Below are 15789 nucleotides of genomic sequence, written 5' to 3'. Positions count from 1 at the left end.
CCTGATTTTGAATATATTCCTTTTCTGTTACTTCCGTTAGAGGGAGAACAAATTGCGAGGCTCCACTGAGAGTGGTGATGGGCGACAAGGAGGAGCATGTTCAGCTCCAGTACTCTAGTCGGAATGAAGAAGAAATTCTTCCCCGACTATTAGACTTTGGAAGTTACAAATGTGCAGAGTTTCTCAAACACTAGAGAGCAGGAGCTGTAGCAAACCAATCGCCCCCCTATATTTATTCTGTACCTTCTGTGTAACCATGCAATGGCTTTCTATGTTCTTCCATTCCATGAAACCATTTTTTCTCAAATTTGATTCAAATCGCTGAAGATCGAACTGATATTTCTATTTTATGGCAATACAAGCCTTGTATTAATGTGACATAGAATGATTGATATTTGATATAAGAAAACATAAATTAGAGAAAATGATAATACAGATTAACCATTAAATCTTACCAGAAGTTGAGTTGGTGTATGCTACCAGTGTGATGGCAGAAGGACGAGACAAGGGCGGGCATCGGCGCGAAACCCGACTCGACCTGGAAATCACAAGATCGGGGTTCCTTTTCTACACCGCGAGGTGGGATGGGGTTGGAAAAAAAACCCCACCGGGTTTCCCCAAACCATTAATATTCAGTTTAAAAACAAATAAAGTACTTTTTAACTTGGAGATGGGTATTTAAGGAAAATAACTGACACTTTTTTATAGACGTTTATACCCTCTACTATAAAAGTAAAGACTCAAATCTCATTTCTTTTTACAAAGAATAACAATTTTATGTTAGAATAATTATGGAACTAAGAAAAGAGGCCTCAATCTCTAGAAAACTCGATTTTTTCTTCCCCCCAAAAGCCCCCTTCTGCCTTTCCCATTTTTCTTTCCCGCGTCTCGTGCAGTCGTGGTCGCTGAAATCGGATCCAGCCAGCGGTCGTCTACAGTCTGCCGACGTCTGTGTAAAAAAGTCGAATCGTCGGCGCCGCCAGTCTGCCATAAAACGGTAAGAGACTTGTTCCTCTAAGAGATTGTGATTTTTTCTTATAACCTAACCAGATTCGATTTTGTTTCCCTCATTTTTTTTTTATCTTCTCCCAACGGAGAGGTTTGTTGTGTTTTCGATTTTTTAATCTTTTAAATGTTGATGTTTGTCGGGGATGGGGCGGGATAATAGTAGAATGGGGTGGAGACGGGCATCTCCGACCCGACCCGTGCCTCCCTAATGGTGTTCTGTTTATTACTGATGTTCGAACTTATATCATTACTGACTGCAGGTTTTATTAAGAACTGGCAAAAAGTATTTCATTTATTCGTCTACCGCAATGAACTATGTAAATAGTAAATAAATGCATAAATAACCCTTTTTCATAAGTATTTAATAAATGGTATGCAAGCAAGCAGGAAAATTCTTATTTTTATATCGTTTTTCAGGTTAAACAGATACAACAATAAAATGAGTAATAGGACAATTTTCACCCTTACAAGTTTGAAATGAATTTTAATAGAAACCTCATAATTTATGCAAGGATCCTGCTATTTGTTATTTTATCCAAAAGCTTTGCGCTTTCCTTTTTGTTTTTTCTCATCTAAAATTTCATTTTTCATTCCCATACTCCCAAATTTGATCATTTCCATATAATCGTGACAATGTATTATCATTGGACAAATTTGTTAGCATTTTTCTTGCTGTAAGGAATTTATATTGAATTTATCTCAATATAAAAATTGAGTGTATTCTCTCCTTTGACTTGAATAATCTATTTTCTCTCATCTTTGTTATTTTATATTTTATATTTTATATTTTTGGGGTTTAGTGCACCACGGTTCAAGTTCAAGTTCATATGATTATATGGTTCATTCACTTGAACCTGTTAGTGTTGCATTCAGAGCCGGGTTCAAGTGAATGAACCAATTTATTCACTTGAACGGGCTCCAGAGTAATGTGGGTGAATCAGGATTCCCATCAAAATCCTAGTTCATCTACTTGAAACTTGTTAGGCTCGAATTTTTTTCTCTTCTCCCTCTCGCTCTCTGCTCTCTGCTCTCTCCCTTCTCTGTCTCACACTCCCTTCTCCCTCTCTCACTCGCTCTCCCTTGCTCTCCCTCTCCCTTTTCGGCTTCCCATCTCCCTCTCTCTCTCGACGACTTTCTTTTTCGTCTCTCATCTCCCTCTAGCTCTCGGCTTGATGCAAGCGTTGCCTCTCCCCCTCTGACCTTTCTCCTCTCTACCCTCTACCTCTCTTTTCCCCCCTTCTCTCGTTTCTCACACTCTTCCCAAAAAATCCTCTTGATTTCCTTCAATTTTCCCATTTTGGTTTCGATTTCCTTTGATTTCCCCTATTTTGACGTCGATTTCTCTCAAATTTCCCCATTTAGCTTTGATTGCCTCATTGGGCTTCAGTTTTTCCCAAATTTCTGAAGGTAACCCTAAACCCTAATATATATTTTAGTTTAATTTACTGTTGTATTTCATTTTATTTAATTTTTTTGTGTGGTATCTGTATTGATTGTTTCATTCATGTATAATTTCGGGATTTAGGGTTAGGGTTTAATTCGTGTGTAGGGTATAATTTCGGGTTTTGAATTAGGGTTTATGGTATATAGGATATGGTTAATGGTATTTTTAGGGTTAGGGTTTTTGGTTACTAGTTTATTAAGGTGTACTTTTTAGAATTAGGGTTAGGGTTTAGGGTATAATTTCGGGTTTGGGGCTTAGGGTTTTTAGGGTTTATGGTTTAGGGTTATTAGGGTGTACTATATGGAATTAGGGTTAGGGTTAATAAAAATTTGTGTTTAGCAGTTTTGGATTTGGGTTTTCAAATGGTTAGGTTTTCGGGTTTAATTTCAAGTTTGGGGCTTAGGATTTAGGGTGTACTATCAGGAATTAGGGTTTAGTAGTTTAGGGTTTAGGATTTAGTAGGGTTTAGGTTTATTAGGGTGTTCTTTCTGGAATTAGGGTTTAGGGTTTAGAGTTTGGGATTTTCGAGGGGTTTAGCAATTTTGGGTTTGGGGCTATGGTTTAGGGGTGTAGGGTTTAGTGTTACTAGAAATTAGGGTATAGGGGTTTAGAGTTTGGGGTTTTCAAGTTATTTAGCAATTTCGGGTTTGGGGCTTTGATTTAGGGTTTTAGGGTGTAGGGTGTAGGGTGCATGGGCGTCCATTAGCCAATGAACCTGACCCCCATCATTAACGAGGTATAATTCGTAGTGACTACAAAGTCATATGGTGCTCCACCAGGGGTGTTCGGTGAACTTGGGTGTGTTTTTGCGATGTTAGGACTAGTTATCTGCAATAAAATTAGTTTTATTAAATTTTAAATGTTATACAACGTTGTTGAATAATTTTGAAGTGCAATGGAATGATCTTGACATGTGTTGAGGATAATCGGGTGTTATAAATATCCACTACATGGTATTTTTTTTTCCAATGTTTTATTGTGTTTCCGTGCGTCCCTGGTGTCCCTAGTTACTATGATTGGTAGAGAGTCTGATTAAGGTGGTCTGATTATGTTTTTTCCTTGAGGAGATTTATGGTTTAGATTATATATGGCTGGAAGAAGACAAAAAAATGTTCGATCATATGACATTTGGACTTTCGAAGAAGACAGCAGAATGCTTGATCTCTTGGTCGAGCAGGTCAATATAGGCAACAAGTTACCCAATGGGGTTTGGAAGTATGATGTTTTATTGGAATGTGTCAATAAGTTCAATGAAGATGTAGTGAATAAAAAAAATGTTTCGCAACTCAAGAATCGAACAAGATCATGGAAAAAAACTTACCAAATAGTAACGAGTTGTCTCAATACTAATGGGTTCAGCTGGGATGCAAACACACAACGAGTTATTGCAAGTCCGTCTGTATGGCAAGACTATCTTAAGGTTAGTAAATCATTATGTACTACAAAACATTTTATATGTTTTCCGCATTACTAAACTCTATTCCAAGACTTCTAAAATATGTTTTTTTCTTGTAGGAGCATAGAGATGCTAACAAGTATAGACGTGAATGGTGTCCGCTTTATGACAAATTGTCTTTAGTTGTGGGAAACTCAATAGTCATGGGGACAACAGGTCAAACATGTGTAGATCTGGACGTTGATCACCTTCGTGAGCCAGAAGGGCCTCTGATGGACGAGCTCGAGGATGTCAATGTAGTTAGGGATATTCCATCGCCATTCCTTAGCAGGAATGAAGCGGCACCTGTGCAGTCTCAAAGAAGTAACCCGTCACTTTCAACTCGTCGTAGAAAGAGAACTGAAATGTCCACTGATGACATTGGCAGATTCATTGATGCAATGAAGGATATTGCTGAGTCATTTAAGGAGGTCTTCAAGCCTAAAGATGCCAATACCAAATTGCCATGGTACGAAGCCCTCCTTGAAATCCCGGACTTGCCAATAGAATTGAAGTATCGCGCTCCTGATTGGTTGGAGACGCCAAATAAGAAGGACATGTTTATCAGAATGACAAAGGAAGAGCGGCTCGATTGGCTTAAATTTTGTTATCGTAAATTGTAGTAATGATGTTTTTAATGACTTATTAGTATAGTAACTATGTTTGTTTTGGTTAATTATCTGTTTAGGTATATGTTTTATTTAAGTATATTATAAAAAGATACTCATTCTCTTGTTTATATCATATTTTTTATTTTGGGCACTAACAATGGAAAGTGTTTTCTATTGCACTTGAACTTGTACACACTAACACTAACAAGTGATTCACTTTCACTTGAACTTGAACTCGAAGTACGTTTTATGTTAATTATTGACTTTTAGTTTTCCTTTTATTTTCCCCTTTATGTGGATTCACATTTATGTTATTTCTTTTGCCATATAATAAAAGTTCATAATTTTGTGATTAGATGACAACAAGAAACACATCTCATGTTTAATTTGATTATGTAAGTTTCTTCGATGCATATATTTAAGACATAATTGATAAAAGGGATTGCATTCTTAATTTTTAGTGTATCATGTAAGTATTAATTATTTGGTTATTTTATTTTTAATGCATATGTAAAAAACATTAGTTATAAAAGTGATTGTATTTTAATTTTTAGTGCATTGGATATGCAAGTATTAATGACTTGGTTATCCTATTCTTTTGTTTGAAGGTGGAGTTTAAATGATTAAATGTTTGTGCAATTGAATTGCTTTAGTCAAGGTATGTATTATTTATTATCTTGATCATTATTGGAGCACTTTGGTAATGTGGTTGCCATGTGTAGAAAAGATCCATCACATGGTTTTTGTATGATACATAGTTTGATGGGTTTTTAAATTTATTTGTGTTTGTATTGATTTTAACTTAAAGTATAATATGCTAAAGATATGAAGGTTTAAATATTTTAACCATGTTGTTAAATAAATTATTTTAAGTAAATAACGTAATTGTGGAGTTAATTCTTATTTATCTTTAAATTTAGATTTATGTCATCTCTTTGAAATACATTAAAAAGATATTTTTTAAAATTTGGAGTAACAAATAATCGATATAACAAGTCATTTTTTAAAAATCTATTTATTTATAATTCTTTCCACTAACATAAAAAAATATATTCTGTTGCACATTTTATATGAGACGCAAATCATTTGGTTTCAGGTAAAAACAACCCATGAACAACCTTACTTGTACTCGGAGAGGTCAATCTATTTAAGACAAGTAATTTTCAATCAATCTTCTAAACATTAATTAGAAGAATGGAAAACGATTTAAGGAAACAGACCTTGTCATCAAAACATTCTAGCTTCCACATCCTTTCAAACAGATAAAGAGAAGTCCCTGCTGATGGAATTTTTTGCAAAGTTTTTTACCTTGGAATTTTCTTCTCCTGGCAACCTCTTTGATCCTCTATGTCATTAAATGTAATGGGAAAAAAATTCCCAGACGGTACTAGGTCTGTAAAAGGGTTTCCTATCACTTCATCTTGGCCTCTGTAAACAGGACATGGCGGTTGACTCGTGGATCATACTTCCGAAACTCGAGCTTCTCTGTAAGCTTGCGAGGATTCTTGCGTTTCACGTAGGTAAACCCGGTCCCTGCGGCTGAAACTAGTCTAATAAATATGGAGCCTGCCTTCTTTGCCTTCCCCATCTCACTCTCCACCAATCAAGTCTAGAAAAAAGGAAAGTGTAATGCTTTCTGAATCAAACATGTTTTGGAGATATATAAAAGAGAAAATTATCAAGCCACCACAAGAAAAATCCATATCGTATTTGGAGAACGATTATTCATTTAATTGGAAGACATGTAGAACATGACATACTTTAGAAGCTTCTAGTTTTGATGGCAAACCGAATGGATTAACAGTAATTTTTGAAGTTTTAAAACAAACAAAAGCATCTACGTGAAACATACTCACTTGTATCAAGAGTATATTCAAGATGGCAGGTGCTATAAAAAGGCCAAAAGTTTCACTATCCTTTTTGAATAAATTAGTAACCCATCAGCAATATTAATTGCTACATACCCACCCCAAAGCAGGGAATCGACATTTCTTTCCTTTAATAGTTTGCAAATGGTTGCAGCTGTACCTTCCCTCATAATTGAAAATTAGTAACAAAGCTAAAACAAAATTCACATTAACAAACCATCTATAGAAAATTAGTAATGACGCTCATATTTGGTAACCCATCCAACAAAAACAACAGAACAAGACATCTTATTTATCGTTTCCTTTCAACGTGGAAGGAATTTATCCAAAATTAAATAAATCACAACTACAAGTACTTCTAATATACTTGTCCATTTGATCTACAAAAGGGTTCAGTGAACCAATAAAATGACATAATAGCACAAATAATACAAACACACCAGAAACTTAAATTGTTCAATCTTTCACCACTCAAAGAACATCAAACCAGATTTACACCACCCAAGGCCCTAGACAACAACATAAGTTGACATTGAGAAAGATTTTAGAATCCAGGAAATAGAATTGGAAGAGTAAATCTAGAGGAAAACAGCGCGTGTAAGGACAAAAAAGGTAAAGACTAGAAGAGTAACAAACTTACAGAGGTTCGATTTATTCTTGAACAAAAGAGAACAGTAGCAGCAGGGGAAAGGAGACAATGAAGAATTAGATCTTCCATTCCATTGAATATGATAAAAAAGCAAAAACCCTACCTTTTTTCTTTGACAAGCAGTATAAACCCTACTTTATTGGGAGACAAGTGAGATCGGATTTTAAAAGTTTACATGGATTTTATATCCATGGGTCAGAGGATTTTATCGAGTCCTAAGAATTTTAAAAGTCAGATAGTAACCCAAAATTATCCCCGAAAAACAAAGAGAAGAAGAGAAGTAGAAGAGAAGAAAAATAGAAAGAGGAGGCATCACCAGAAAGAAGGGGTGTGGGGAATGAGAGCAAAAAAGGTAACAATACCCCCTCAAGGGACAGGGGTCGAAGACAAGTCATACTTGCCTCTTTTTGCAAAGATAGGAATCTTACTAGATTAGAAAAAATTCTCTTTAATTGATGTAATCTTTCAACTTCCTAAAATTTCTCCTAGATTAAATGGTCTACCCGATCCTTTACAGCATCTATTTATAACCTTTCATGATGACTTCACACAACTGAAAGGCCTACCACCAAGGCAACTTCATGACCACCAGATTCTGATTTAGACTAGTGCCTCTCCTACTAGCACAAGGCCCTATTGTTACCCTTGTGTCCAAAAAAACAGAAATTGAAAGATTGGTTCAGGAAAATGCTCCAGGAGGGTATCATTAGACCAAGTAATAGTCATGTTTCCTCTCCCTTATTATTAGTGAAAAAAGATGGATAGTGAGTGTGGATTACCGGGTCCTCAATGACATTATGGTCAAAGATAAGTACCCAATTCCTGTTATTAATGAATTACATGATGAATTGTGTGCAACACAAGTTTTTTCCAAATTTGACCTTCACTTGGCTTATCATCAGATCCAAGTGGTTGATAGTGACATTAAAAAAACTGCCTTTCAGACTCATGATAGTCAGTATGAATTTTTTGGTCCTGCCTTTTAGGCTAACCAATGCTCCAACTTCATTTAAGAGCTTGAAGAATGATGTCTTTCTTCCACTCTTATGGAAATTTGTGCTGGTATAATTTGATAATATTTTGATCTATAGTAAGAACCTTGAGGACCATTTGCATCATGTGTATGAGGTCTTGAACATACTCCAGGACCACCATCTCCATGTTAAATTGTTAAGTGCACTTCGCTTCTTCGGAAGTTCACTACATAGAACATATGGTCTCTAAGAAAGGGGAGGGGTGGCAGCTGAAACCGACAAAATTAGAGCTATGCAAGATTGGCCCATACCCACCACCCTCAAACAATTAAGAGGATTTTTAGAGTCAATTGGGTATTAGAAGAGGTTTGTCAAAGACTATGCTACTATTACTTGTCCATTCAGCTCTTCACTGAAAAAATGATGTTTTCATATGTAATGAGGATATTGTCAAGGCTTTTGAGAACCTCAAACAAAAACTGTGTACCACCCCACAACTAGCCTTACTGAATTTTTTGAAACCTTTCACTATTGAATGTGATGCCTCACGAACTAGTATCAGGGCAATCTTGATGCAAAAATGGCAGCAACCGATCTCTTAATTATAGAATGCTCTCTTGGTCCACATATGAAAAAAAGACCTTTGCTTTGGTCCAAGCAATTCAGCATTGGAGACTTACCTCATCAGAAGAAGGTTTACCATTCGCACTGACCACTATTCAATCAAATTTTTGCTACAACAATGGATCACTACTCTCATGCAACAAAGGTGGTTGGTCAAATCATAGCCACTGACAATCTCCTCCAGCGTGGCAACTCAACTCCGGGCCCAACTTGGCCCCTTTTAGTACTAACCAAAATCGGTTAGCCATGTTCTCTTTCACTGCTCTTATGCTTGGAGTGTTTGGTCTAATCCATTACATTGGATTGGCATCCAGACCTGCACCACCCAAGACTTCCCCTCTATGATCCAACTCTTCAAGACTCTGATTTGCCCAAGCTTGGCAAAATGCATGGGGTTCATTCACTAGTCCTTCTAGAAAGAACGGAACTATAGACGTTTCCGGTGCAAACTCACTAGTGTTAAATCCCTTGCTAAAGCCATTGCTGGTCAGGTGTCCTTCTGGCTCCTAACCAAGATGGAATTTCTCCACCTACAGGGCATGCACTTGAGAGGTAACTGGCAGCTTATTGCCCAGATGATTGAGCCCTCTCGACCTGCCAATGTGGCTGAATGGCAGCCCCCTCCTTCTGGCTCCCTCAAACTGAATTTCGATGTCAGTTCCTTAGGCAACTCGCACCCAGTTGGTTTTGGTGGTGGCATTGGCTCGGAAGATGGTTCCCTCCTTGCTGCCTACGCTGGACCTCTTGCCATATTTGACTCCACCTCTACGGAGCTCATGGGCCTTCTCAATGGTCTCACTATCTTCCGCGACGGATTCTCTGGGCCACTCATCATTGAGGGTGATTTCCAAGGTTGTTATTGACTGGTGCGCTAAGTACAAATCCCCTCCGCGGAGACATTGGAACATCTTTCTAGATATATGTAATATTGCCTCCAGCTTATAATGTACCTGAACTCGTGTCCACCGGGCAGCTAACTACTTTGAAGATGGTCAGGCTAATTTGGGTACCTCCCTTCAATCTCTCGTCTAGTGGGACCCTAACTCACTCCCCCCCACTACAAGGAAGTCAAATCTATACTCCTCTTCCATAATAGAGTGGTGGTTCCGATATCCAACAAATCTTTGATCCAAGTAACATGGGAAGAAGTGCACAACTCACCCATGGCTGGACACAAAGATTTCCGCAAAACTTACCACAAGGTGAAAAGCTCTATTTTTTGCACGGGCCCCAAGTTTGATGTCAAAACTTATGTGGCCCATTGCAATATTTACCAAAACATCAAATACAACAAAACTACCCTAGCGGGACTAATGTAACCTTCGCCCATTCCAAGAAAAAAATCTAGGAGTACGTATCTATAGACTTTATCGAAAGAATACCTCCCTCCAAAGGCAAAACAGTGATCTATATCGTAGTAGATAGACTAAGTAAGTGTTCTCATTTTTGTGCCCTGAAGCATCCCTACACCGCAAAAACCATGGCCGAAGCATATATTACTCATGTGGCCAAATTGCATGGGATACCACAAACTATAGTCTCAGATAGAGACTCCATCTCTCAAAGCTTCTTTTGGAGGAAACTTTTTCCCTTGCAGGGTATTACTCTACAGATGAGTACCGATTACCATCCTTAGACAAACGGCCAAACAGAAGTGCTTAATTGATGCTAGGAAACGTACTTATGCGGGTTCCTTGAAGAAAAACCCACTTCCTGGATCTTTTACCTCCTTTGGGCAAATTACTCTTATAATACTTCTTATAACACTTTTGATTATGTCTCCTTTTGAAGTTGTTTATGGCAAGCCTCCTTCGTATCATTTCTTCGCATATCAAAGGCACCACTAAAATTGCAACCCTCAAAGAAGCCTTGCTAGATCGTGATCAAGCCTCAAAGCTCATCAGGTAACACCTCTTCTAGAATCAACAACAAACAAAAAGATAATACAACAATCAACACAAGGAAGTGGAATTTTCCGTCATTGACATAGTCATATCTTAAACTCCAACCTTATAGGCAACAATCACTAGCCACCTGGAAAAATCAAAAACCCGCCCCGTGATTCTTAGGTCCATTCAAAACACTTCAACCAATTGGCAAGGTGGCCTACTGTCTATATTTATCAAAAGACTCCACAATCCACCCTATTTTCAATGTTTCTTCGCTTAAAAGGCAACTTGGTGATGCACATCTTGTTTCAAACACTTTGCCCTCCATCAAAGCTAAACCAACTGTCATTCCCTTACTATACTGAAAAAGCGTCAAGTAAGACATGGCACCAAATTACATATAGAGCTCCTCGTGCAATGGGATCAAACAACATTAGATGAAGCCACTTGGCAACGTGAGGATGGATTTCTTCTTCGATTCCCCGACTTTTAACCTTGAGGACAAGGTTGATAGTCAAGAGGGGTGACAAATAGACCCCCAAAATTACCCCCAAAGAACCAAGAGAATAAGACAAGTAGAAGAGTAGAAAAGAAGAAAGAAAAATAAATAGAGGAGGTGCCACTACAAAATAAAAAGTGAAGGTGGTGCCACCTCAGAGAAACAAAGGGCGAGGGGGATAAGGGCAAAAAGCTAAAAATGCAAGGGGCCAGTCAAAGACAAGTTATACTTGGCTCTTCTTTAAAAGATAGGATCCTACCAGATTAAAAAGAACTTCTACTTAATTGATGTAATCTTTCAATTTCCTAGAATCTCTTCTTGATTTACGTAATTAGGGAATCCTAATTGATTGAGTTTCCCAAATAATGCAATGGTAAAAATACAAATAGGGATGTTGGCTAAAGGATACAAATCAATCAAGCCTTTTCCAAATCCTCTTGCCTTGCTCTCACTCTCCCCCTCCCCCTCCTCAAACTCATTCCCACCCTCTCTCTCTCCCTCTCCTCTTCCTTCTCTTGCTTCTTCCAAGTTCCCCATGTGGTTCCTCTTTTCCCCAAGAAGCCCTTCCATACTTCCTCATCCCTCCATTATTCCATCAAGCCTCTTCCATCAAAACATCCCTTTCACACCTCTAAATTCCAACCTACTCCAAAGCCATTTAGGCCTAGTTTTTCTTCTTAAGTTGAAAAAGATAGGACCATGAAGGGGTTCCTATCATAGTGAGTCTAAATTAAATCCAAGGATTTCAGAAGTTTTGAGTTAGTAAGAGATGGGTTTGAATATATAGTAAATAATGAAATAAATAAAATAAAATTTTAAAAAGATTTAAGCTTCTACTTGTTTTCAAACTTAATTTCAAGTAAAAACTATGAAAAATACTAAAATAAGAAGTTTACATAAGTTAAAACCCAAACTTGCTTCAAATTAAGAAGCTTTGAACCAAAATTATCAATTTCAATTATAAATAGTAGCATATGAATGTTTTCAAACATAAGAAGACATAACAGATTTGCACAACTCAAGTTTAGTTTAGCAATCCAATAAAATAACTTTTTTTTAAATGATGCTGAATTTTATTATGAGAGCTCAAATGAACAGATTACAAGAGGGGAAACCTTCCCAAACAATGAGATCTAATAAAATAACTTGAAAGAATATATAAAGCAATGTCTAGATTGAACATCATCCCACATTTGTTGAGCTACTAATATCATGAAAAGCAATCACCCTCTTTGCACACCCTCTATCATCTTCTTCCTCTAACAAAATTTGACACAGTTCATCACCAATGACTAATGGAGATTTTGGTCAACCATCATTTACATCTAATATGAATGAAAATATGAAGAAAACAACCTGCAACTACTAATTTCTCATGTCAAGCACAACTATATAGATCATGTATCAAGAATAAAAATCTACTCTTCTGCACATGTAACAGTCGAGCAATAGCAGTTCGTAACAACAAATGGCAAAGACTGAATAATTTCTAGAGAATTTCTTGGGAAGTTTTTTTAGAAAGTTTTGAGGAAGTTTTTTACTTTTATACTCCTTCAAATGGTATCCGTCTCCTTGATACGGGTCAAAAAATCTAAGAATATTTGCATACCCAGCATCCACCAAAAACAATGCAATCACATTGACATAAAAACAGATAGAGAGAATGCAGAGCATAAAAAATATTCTACTGCATGACATCACTACATGAACATGTTAAAAGACCAAATAAACAGAAGACAATCAAATGTAGATCTTTTCTATGATGAATATCATAAAGGAAATTCTATAGCATGACATCTCCTTAAAAAAACCATCAACAGCAAACAACCTGTTTGCTACTTGTGATAGCAAAAACTATCACAGTAAAATGCCATTTCACAACAACCATATGCGTGTGTGTGTGTGTGTCTGTTAAAACTTAAAAACAACATCGTATCAGCCAAGAAACCTTGGCTGAGCTTGGCAGCATAGAAAGTGGGAGAAAGGAAGAAAAAATGATATGTTTGATACATCTCTAGCTTTTATTTCAGTTACTAGCTACTTAGTATGCTAGTCAACAGACATTTATTTCATAAGGGGATTCATTATTCTCTTTGTAATTGGAGACTAATGTATAAAGGAGGGCAAACTTATAATTTAGCCACAAATCAGGAAATACAAACAGGAGTCTAGAGAGAAGCAAACAAACTTCCCTTCCCCAAACTTCCTTCTACTGGCAAAGTTCTAGGAGACCTAAGTCTTCTCGAATTGGTTGAATTATCTTCCATTACTTATCACTCCATTGAAGCTTCTTCTACCTTAAAAATCACAGATTCTATCACTTAAGTATACTCAGTAATTGTAATTGAGTTATTTGGTATCAGAGTAGACGAATCTCGAATAGCGGAGCAAGTCTATAGGTAGCTGGAATCTGAGAGAGAGGAAGCCAAGTGACCAAGACTTCAGGTGGTCAAGAGCCGGTTTCTGCACAAAAACCATAGATGAGCAAGCTAGGCAAGAGAAATGTTTTGATCGAAAGCCCAATTGCTACCAAGGCAGCTAGTCATGAACACAAGGCTGGCTTTTGCAGGAAAAGGTGAGGTTCAGTTGTCATTCCACCAAGTCTTTTTCTATCTTGCGAATTACAAATTATAGCATTAATGACACTCACTAATTTTAACTGAAGAGAAAAGGAAAGAAAAAGAATTTTTTTTTACTCTTGTTTGAATGCACATGAAAAATGAAAGAGAGAATGAAATGTAAACAAAAGTGTTTATCCCCTCAGTTTTCAAAATCATAACATCAGTGCGTTGATTTTTAGACCTGCCTGGATGAATCATGAATATCCCCAAGGAATTCACAATGGAGCCTATTGAATGGACGAGCCACATCACTGACTCAGATCAACTTGTTGGTGTAGTGTATTTATAAATTACTGCTAGAGAGAGACATAACATTTACCTAATACTTATACTAAATAATGAACAAACCTTCTCTTTATGCAGCATACTGGTAGAGAAAATTCTGAAACCAAAGAAACTACATAAATGAGCAGAATAGAACAAGGAAATATTCACTTTTTTTATGACATACTGATTGAATTTTCCATAGGCTGAAAACCCTCCTAAACATCTAAATTAAACGACCAAACACTAAAGCACATAAACGATAACAGACATAAAAAAACACAACCTTAATGCATAAACAACGGCAAGGGAAGAACAACAATTTCGAAACAAAATATCCAAATCAATATAGACCTCAAAATTCAAATTCCAACAGAAATAACCACAATCACAGACAACCATCTAAGCAAAAGGAGAAAATGACAGGCCTTAGCATATCAGAGAGCGAGCTTTTCCCAAGCCTTTCAAGTTAAGCAATGAACGCCAGAACACCAGAAAGGTATAATATTTTCAAAGTTAATACATACAACGAAAAACATTCACATCAACCACCCTTAAGAAACCGATAGGCAAATCAGGATAAATAGATAACCTTGAATACCAAAAACCCGTTAGTCTAATCATATCATAACATCCTACAGGCACACAACTCCATAAAAATCAAACTATCAACTTAGAAGAACTGAAATCAGATTACCTGCATAGATTAAAAATCACACCACAAACTTAGATACAAACCTCTATTTCGACTTTTCAAACCTTTATTAAGGCCAGAAATAATAAAATCCCTCTTACAAGGTCTTAACCGAGAAAAAAAAATTGTCTAAAGAAGATAGAATACACCTAGTCGATTAAACAAATGACGCATGCTCCATGATAACGAGAAAAAAAAAAAACCCTAAATTTGGTGTAACCAACTCTATCCAACCTAAGGAAAATCAAGGGCTCTCGTTTTTTGGAACCGAATAAAGAGACACAAAATCAGAAGGGAGCTAAGAGGATACGAAATCAGAAATACCTCTTTGACGAGAACCTAAGAGGAAGAAGATTCAAAAAGGAAATACGATAACCCAATCCCATTGAAATCAGAAAAACAAGGCTAAAATATTTTTGTTATTTTACGTGAAAATCTTGAGTTCAGCGCCTCTAACCTCTACCAACACCAGAATTCCAAAATTTCACCTTCGGGAGAAACTAACAGGGAGAGAAAACTGGGGGAAGAACAACGAAATGGGAAGAAGGAGAAGCAGTTCCGGACTTACCTCTTTTTCTGTTCTTCTTCCTCCCCAATCTCAGCTTCTCCTCTTCTCTTCTTCGCTATCCCTTCCCTTCGCCGCACTCTCTGCCGCTCTCTTATTCGAAAATTAACTTTCACTCGACGCTCGACGTTAGTGCACTCTTTTAAGTCAGGAGTGAAAGTGAATTACATAGCTAATTCACTTCCACATAACTCGAGTGAAAGTGAATTACATAGGCTTCGCTGAGAAAAAAGGCTTTCTCGCTACCTCCCTCTGCAACGTCGCTCCCTGAACCTCTCTTCCTCCCAACACCCAATACCTTCACCCCCGCGCCCCCCCTCGGCAACCTCTCTTACTCAATTCGACAGAAACTAGGGTAAATTCTTCTTCTTGGAAATCGAAGGTTAGTCATATTAAATCGTTCTTCTTGGTTCTGAATCGTTCCTCTGCCTTTTAATTTTCAGTTCCATTTTTGTAGAAGTCAGTGCTTGCTAGGAATTTTTTTTCCCTTTTCCTGGTTCCTGGAAATCTTCATCTTTAGTTTTGTATGAGGGAGAGGCAGAGGCTTATTTTATACTTTCGATTTCATGATTAATTTCCTGACTCCATGTTTTTTGTTTCCTAATTCCATGTTTTTTTTTCATGATTAATGCATTCTTTTTCAT

At 37.1% G+C, this 15789-nt stretch overlaps 2 protein-coding genes across 2 annotated transcripts; one reads left to right on the top strand and one right to left on the bottom strand.

The window, feature by feature from the left end:
* The first annotated feature begins 2994 nt into the window (after positions 1 to 2994).
* Positions 2995 to 4779, top strand: LOC137952299 (uncharacterized protein At2g29880-like). The gene is made up of 2 exons (XM_068799426.1): positions 2995 to 3872; positions 3968 to 4779. Exons 1-2 carry the CDS (start codon positions 3540 to 3542, stop codon positions 4508 to 4510), a joined length of 876 nt encoding a protein of 291 aa, XP_068655527.1. The 5' UTR covers positions 2995 to 3539; the 3' UTR covers positions 4511 to 4779.
* Positions 4780 to 5541: 762 nt separating this feature from the next.
* LOC137952160 (uncharacterized) lies at positions 5542 to 15459 on the bottom strand. The gene is made up of 2 exons (XM_068799228.1): positions 15149 to 15459; positions 5542 to 6107 (listed from the first exon to the last, which is right to left on the bottom strand). Exon 2 carries the CDS (start codon positions 6084 to 6086, stop codon positions 5910 to 5912), a length of 177 nt encoding a protein of 58 aa, XP_068655329.1. The 5' UTR covers positions 6087 to 6107; positions 15149 to 15459; the 3' UTR covers positions 5542 to 5909.
* Between the last annotated feature and the right edge of the window lie 330 nt (positions 15460 to 15789).

Source organism: Aristolochia californica, unplaced genomic scaffold (assembly GCF_029961685.1).
Source record: "Aristolochia californica isolate CCGP_79_NKW_82.1479 unplaced genomic scaffold, dmAriCali1.0.hap1 SCAF_15, whole genome shotgun sequence".
Taxonomy (NCBI): Eukaryota; Viridiplantae; Streptophyta; class Magnoliopsida; order Piperales; family Aristolochiaceae; genus Aristolochia; species Aristolochia californica.
This window is presented reverse-complemented; position numbering and strand designations above follow the sequence as displayed.